This window comes from Gorilla gorilla, chromosome 1 (assembly GCF_029281585.2).
Source record: "Gorilla gorilla gorilla isolate KB3781 chromosome 1, NHGRI_mGorGor1-v2.1_pri, whole genome shotgun sequence".
In the NCBI taxonomy this organism is placed as follows: Eukaryota; Metazoa; Chordata; class Mammalia; order Primates; family Hominidae; genus Gorilla; species Gorilla gorilla.
The window spans coordinates 88,211,701-88,218,573 of NC_073224.2; the positions used below are offsets into that span (position 1 = coordinate 88,211,701).

General features: G+C 39.6%; 1 protein-coding gene and 1 pseudogene across 1 annotated transcript; one reads left to right on the plus strand and one right to left on the minus strand.

Moving 5' to 3' along the window:
- Positions 1-715: 715 nt before the first annotated feature.
- Positions 716-4,263, plus strand: LOC101143893 (lymphotactin). Its single transcript, XM_004027858.4, has 4 exons — positions 716-863; positions 976-1,123; positions 2,921-3,035; positions 3,910-4,263. The coding sequence occupies exons 2-4, from the start codon at positions 1,063-1,065 to the stop codon at positions 4,076-4,078; spliced, it is 345 nt and encodes a 114-aa protein (XP_004027907.3). The 5' UTR covers positions 716-863; positions 976-1,062; the 3' UTR covers positions 4,079-4,263.
- On the minus strand, positions 1,119-2,715 carry LOC134759335 (large ribosomal subunit protein eL8-like; annotated as a pseudogene).
- Positions 4,264-6,873: the final 2,610 nt, after the last annotated feature.

Below are 6,873 nucleotides of genomic sequence, written 5' to 3' on the forward strand. Positions count from 1 at the left end.
GAGCTATAAAGATGATCATATCATTTTGCCCAGTAATCCTACTCCAGGTTATTAAAGGGAAGTAATTCAGTGTATATTAATGAAATCGACCTTATAGTTCTGATCTTTATAATAAGTTATAAGAAAATGGTTTAATGTGTATGTGTATATATTTACTCGAAGTAGAAATATGAAGGCTAAAAAAATGGGAAGATATTTAAATTGGTGTTAAAACAGCATTTAAAATTACCACAATTATGAGAACACATGTATGCCAATACAGATTCACTGGAAAAATACTGAAAATGAAAACTGTCAGATGGTAAGATTATAATTTTATGTCTTTTTTAATTTGAAATAAATTGGTACAGCATAGCTTTTCAAAAGCTTCTATAAATGTGTATGTTAAGTTGTAATAAAGCAAACATATGCATGTAGACATGCTTAAACAGTTATTTAATTGTTTCTTGGATACCTGGGGAGATGGGGTGAAGAAAGGGGGGTGACTTGAATAAAGGTGGAGGAGAAAAATGAGAAAAAAGAAAGCAAAGGATCGAGAAGCTCAGTGTGGCAGCAGCCTCTCTTCCCCTCCTGAGAGAGTCAAAGGGTGGCATCAGGGACTCATGATCCATGGTTGTGAAAGCCTCATGTCACACTGGATGTCACATGAGGTGGGATGGAACACAGTGACCACCCCACCTCATTTCCTTTACAGTTTCCGTGGTGGGCCATGGCAGTGAACAGCCTTCAGGCATGTCTACGGTGGAAGATCTGAATTCAGGCTGGTGGCAGGAGACAACACAACCACATTTTCTTTTATGCATGCATTTGGTTTAATTGACACATTAACCACAGACAAAGGGGTAAAGGCCACAAGGTGTTAGGTTAGTATGAACAGGGAAAAGGACATTTTTTTTTTAAGAAAAATAAAAGCATCAGTATTGCAAAGACTTTCCATGATCCTACACCCACCTCGAAAGCCCCGTCTCACCACAGGAAGTGCACTGACCATTGGAGGCATAAAAGAGGTCTTCAAAGAGCCCGATCCTCACTCTCCCTGCACAGCTCAGCAGGACCTCAGCCATGAGACTTCTCATCCTGGCCCTCCTTGGCATCTGCTGTCTCACTGCATACATTGTGGAAGGTAAGTGGAGAAGCTGTCTGTGAGATAAAGAACAGGGAGGCAAGGCAGGTGGGCACACATTTTGGGTTTGACTCAGGTTCTGACTGGACTAAACTGCTTTCCCCAGGGGAGCCTTAAACTTCCCATGTGCAAGAAAGGAATGATGATTTTGACTGTAGAGGGCTTCGTAAACTTCCAAAACAGGGAGAATTTGATTAGTATCTGGGCTCCTACTTTTCCTAATTGGGTAATTTCAGGTAAATTTCTTAACCACTCAGGGCCTGTGCTTATTTATGTATAAACTGAATAGAATAAGAGACATGATCACCTGAGATTAAGATTAAATAAATATTATGGTTTATTTAATAACATCAGATTTCCTTACAAACAGTAATTTTTTGATTAATGTTAGCTATGGATTAGAGGTGATGATTATAAATGCATTTGTAGGTTTTGCCAATTTAATATATAGTTTGATAAATTATCAAAATCTTAGAGAGTTCAGTTACAATGTGGGGATGCACCAGAGGATGTATGTTCTGGAGCAAATCAATGTTTTCAATACAAAACCTGTGTGAAGGCGACAGTAGTGCTTGCTGTGGACTGGATGTCCCAGTCTTGCCTTCCTTCCCCTTGATAATGCAATAAGGGACCCCCATTTTAGGACACAGGACAGGCAGAAAGATAACCAGCTTGATGGGGTCCACACCATGTGCAATCACTACCAGCTGAGACTTCTTGTTTTCCAGCAAGGTGGTGATGATGTTAACCCCTGCTCAAAGAACAGGTGATTTCCTAGTGGGGACAACCCCTTTGCTAGCAGCTTTCTTCTCAGCCTGGGCCAACAGTCTCTGCTTCTTCTCTTGCTTTGTCTCTGGTCAGTACTTGTGGATCAGCTTAAGTGGCTGAGTAGCTGTTTAGGGGTCTAAGGCCTGGGTGAACTGGTTAATGGCAGAAGGCACTTTCAGCTGCTTATAGAGGATAGCTCTTTGCAGCTGGAACCAGATATAGCGGGGCCATTTCACAAAGCAGTGGAGGTTCCTTTTGGGCTGGATGTCCTGTCCAATGCCTGCCTAAGAAAACTCTTAGGGCTTTTCTCACACAGCGGTTTCATCACTTTCTTAGCCTCCTGCTTCCTCACGACGGCAGGGACTGGGCCACCTTCTTTCGTTTGGCCTTCTTTCTTTTCAGCATCTTAGGCAGCTGACAGAGAGGGAAATTTGACCATTTAAAAAGGAGAACACCTTTATTTACTCAGTCAAAAGCATGTTTCCTTCCCCCACTGAATGTTGCCTTGCCTAGAGTACTCTTCACGCATTACTCTGTCATCTCACTTATGGTACTGTAACATGTTACACTATTTGAAATGATCTTTTCTGTTTACCTGTCTGTTGCCTGGCTCTCTCATGAGAAGATATGCTCTATGAAAACAGGGATAATGTCTGTCTTAATAAAACATGTGGGACACAACAGGCACCATTGTATAAATGAATGAATGCGTGTCACTGGGGCATTTGCTAGCCGTCCCAAATGTCTAAGTGAAAATATACACAGAGACAGGATAACATCTTGTTATTTTCTCTCAGCATGAAATTCCTGAAACAATTCTATTGATTGAGTTTTTAAATTAGTCAAATATTTACTAAGAATCTATGATGGGCAAGAGATTCATGATGCCTATCAGTCATCTCTTCCCTCAGAAAGCAAATGGCCTTATATTCTTACAACATTCTCAGAGTAATTTAACAGATGATTGTTCCTGTGATCTGGATAATTTCTTTATTTTTAATTGTCTGTTGTTTTTTTTTTCCTCACCAGGTGTAGGGAGTGAAGTCTCAGATAAGAGGACCTGTGTGAGCCTCACTACCCAGCGACTGCCAGTTAGCAGAATCAAGACCTACACCATCACAGAAGGCTCCTTGAGAGCAGTAATGTGAGTTTGCCTTCTCAGAAGTTGGGCTGGGTGGATATCTAGAGGTATAGAAATACACTCTACAGAAACGCTGCCCTCCTCAGGAAAAGTAGGTCAGCATGGAGGAACACCTCAACTTAACCAAAAACCTCTTTAGTTTTCCTTATCAACCATGTCTTTCTGCAGCCCAACCGAATAGCAATTATTGCAGAAATTAGGCTGCCAAAGAAAGAATAGAAGTCCTCCTCTATTTGGCTTAGTGGAAGAGTCTGTTGAATACTGTGCACAGCTCTGAGGTCTGGGTTTAGAGATGGCTGGCCCATGTCAGGGTTTCCCTGCAAGCCTCACTGGAGTTGGGGGACCTTAGGGTTGAGTTAGGCAGAGTCCCATACTTTATCAGTTGCCATATTTCAAGAAAATGAGTCAATGCACAACCTACATGGTCCCTTTCTTCTACCAGAATCTCATTTTTAGAAGTAATAACTCTTCCCGATACATAATTGCAAGCTTTGCTCTAAAGAATGAAAATGTAAAAATCACCTTTTTTTAAAAAAATAAGATGAGTATTTTCAAATTTGAAAAGGAAGAGGTTATGTAATAATGGAACTAGATGGCCTCAAATGTCTTTTTGTTACAACATTTGGTGACATGGATGAGAAAAGGAGCCTGTGAATTATAGTGAACAAAGGGGCTGGATACTACTTGCAGATATTTCTCCTTTATGTTAAAATAGATGGCAGAAGAAGGGTGCTCATTTATGATCTCATGGCTCTGAAAGACTATTTCTTGCAGTAATTTCTGCACAAGATCTCTTCATGTCTGCTCTGATCTTAACTCCTGACCCTGAGGCTTTGAGAATGTGGCTAACTTCGTCTGTCTTTTCCTCGCCTTACAGTTTTATTACCAAACGTGGCCTAAAAGTCTGTGCTGATCCACAAGCCACGTGGGTGAGAGATGTGGTCAGGAGCATGGACAGGAAATCCAACACCAGAAATAACATGATCCAGACCAAGCCAACAGGAACCCAGCAATCGACCAATACAGCTGTGACCCTGACTGGCTAGTAGTCTCTGGCACCCTGTCCCTCTCCAGCCAGCCAGCTCATTTCACTTTACATGCTCATGGACTGAGTTTATACTCACCTTTTATGAAAGCACTGCATGAATAAAATTATTCCTTTGTATTTTTACTTTTAAATGTCTTCTGTATTCACTTATATGTTCTAACTAATAAATTATTTATTATTAAGAATACTTCCCTAGTCTATTCATTATATTTAGCGAAAGGTAGTGTATCATTGTTGTTTGATTTCTGTCCTTGTACCTCTCTTCGATGGTAACCATAATGGAAGAGATTCTGGCTAGTGTCTATCAGAGGTGAAAGCTATATCGATCACTCTTAGAGTCCAGCTTGTAATGGTTCTTTACACATGAGTCACAAGTTACAGCTGTGACAATGGCAACAATTTGAGATCTATTTCAACTTGTCTCTATAACAGAATACTATTTATAGAATAAGGGAGAACATAATCCAGTCTGCATAAATGTCTTCTTTTGAGAAGTGCCTGTTCATATCCTTTGCCAAATTTTGATGGGGTTGTTTGATTTTTTCTTGTAAATTTGTGTAAGTTCTTTGTAGATTCTGGATATTAGCCCTTTGTCAGATGGGTAGATTTTAAAAATGTTCTCCCATTCTGTAGGTTGCCTGTTCACTCTGATGGTAGTTTATTTTGCTGTGCAGAAGCTCTTTAGTTTAATTAGATCCCATTTGTCTATTTTGGCTTTTGTTGCCATTGCTTTTGGTGTTGTAGTCATGAAGTCCTTGACCTTGCCTATGTCCTGAATGGTATTGCCTAGGTTTTCTTCTAGGGTTTTTATGGTTTTACGTCTAACATTTAATTCTTTAATCCACCTTGAATTAATTTTTGTATAAGGTGTAAAGAATGGATCCAGCTTCAGTTTCTACATATGGCTAGCCAGTTTTCCCAGCACAATTTATTAAATAGGGAATCCTTTCCCCACTTCTTGTTTTTTTCAGGTTTGTCAAAGATGAGATGGTTGAAGATGTGTGGTATTATTTCTGAGGGCTCTGTTCTGTTCCATTGGTCTATATCTCTGTTTTAGTACCAGTGCCATGCTGTTTTGGTTACTGTAGCCTTGTAGTATAGTTTGAAGTCAGGTAGCTTCAACTACCTGATGCCTCCAGCTTTGTTCTTTTGGCTTAGGATTGTCTTGGCAATGCAGACTCTTTTTTGTCAGATCTGAAGGAGATAGAGACACATATCACCCTTCAAAAAAAAAATCAATGATTCAGGAGCTGATTTTTTGAAAAGATCAACAAAATTGATAGACCGCTAGCAAGACTAATAAAGAAGAAAAGATAGAAGAATCAAATAGATGCGATAAAAAATGATAAAAGGGATATCATCACTGATCCCACAAAAATACAAACTACCATCAGGTAATACTATAAACACCTCTATCCAAATAAACTAGAAAATCTAAAAGAAATGGATAAATTCCTGGACACGTACACCCTCCCAAGACTAAACCAGGAAGAAGTTGCATCCCTGAATAGACCAATAACAGGCTCTGAAATTGAGGCAATAATTAATAGCCTACCAACCAAAAAAAGTCCAGGACCAGACAGATTCACAGCCAAATTCTACCAGAGGTACAAAGAGGAGATGGTACCACTCCTTCTGAAACTATTCCAATCAATAGAAAAAGAGGGAATCCTTCCTAACTCATTTTATGAGGCCAGCATCATCCTGATACCAAAGCCTGGCACAGACACAACAAAAAAAGAGAATTTTAGACCAATATCCCTGATGAACATCGATGCAAAAATCCTCAATAACATACTGGCAAACCGAATCCAGCAGCACATCAAAAAGCTTATCCACCACAATCAAGTGGGCTTCATCCCCGGGATGCAAGGCTGGTTCAACATATGCAAATCAATAAAAGTAATCCATCATATAAAGAGAACCAAAGAAAAAAACCACATGATTATCTCAATAGACAAGGCCTTTGACAAAATTCAACAGCCCTTCATGCTAAAAACTCTCAATAAACTAGGTATTGATGCGACATACCTCAAAATAATAAGAGCTATTTATGACAAACCCACAGACAATGTCATCCTGAATGGGCAAAAACTGGAAGCATTCCCTTTGATAACTGGCACAAGACAGGGATGCCCTCTGTCACCACTCCTATTCAACATAGTGTTGGAAGTTCTGGCCAGGGCAATCAGGCTGGAGAAAGAAATAAAGGGTATTCAATTAGGAAAAGAGGAAGTCAAATTATCCCTGTTTGCAGATGACATGCTTGTATATCTAGAAAACCCCATTGTCTCAGCCCAAAATCTCCTTAAGCTGATAAGAAACTTCAGCAAAGTCTCAGAATACAAAATCAATGGGCAAAAATCACAAGCATTCCTCTACACCAATAGCAGACTAACAGAAAACCAAATCATGAGTGAATTCCCATTCACAATTGCTTCAAAGAGAAAAAAATACCTAGGAATCCAACTTACAAGGGATGTGAAGGACCTCTTCAAGGAGAACTACAAACCACTGCTCAACGAAATAAAAGAGGACACAAATAAATGGAAGCACATTCCATGCTCATGGATAGGAAGAATCAATATCATGAAAATGGCCATACTGCCCAAGGTAATTTATAGATTCAATGCCATCCCCATTAAGCTACCAATGACTTTCTTCACAAAATTGGAAAAAAACTACTTTAAAGTTCATATGGAACCAAAAAACAGCCCACATTGCCAAGACAATCCTAAACCAAAAGAACAAAGCTAAATGCTCCAATTAAAAGACACAGACTGACAAACTGGA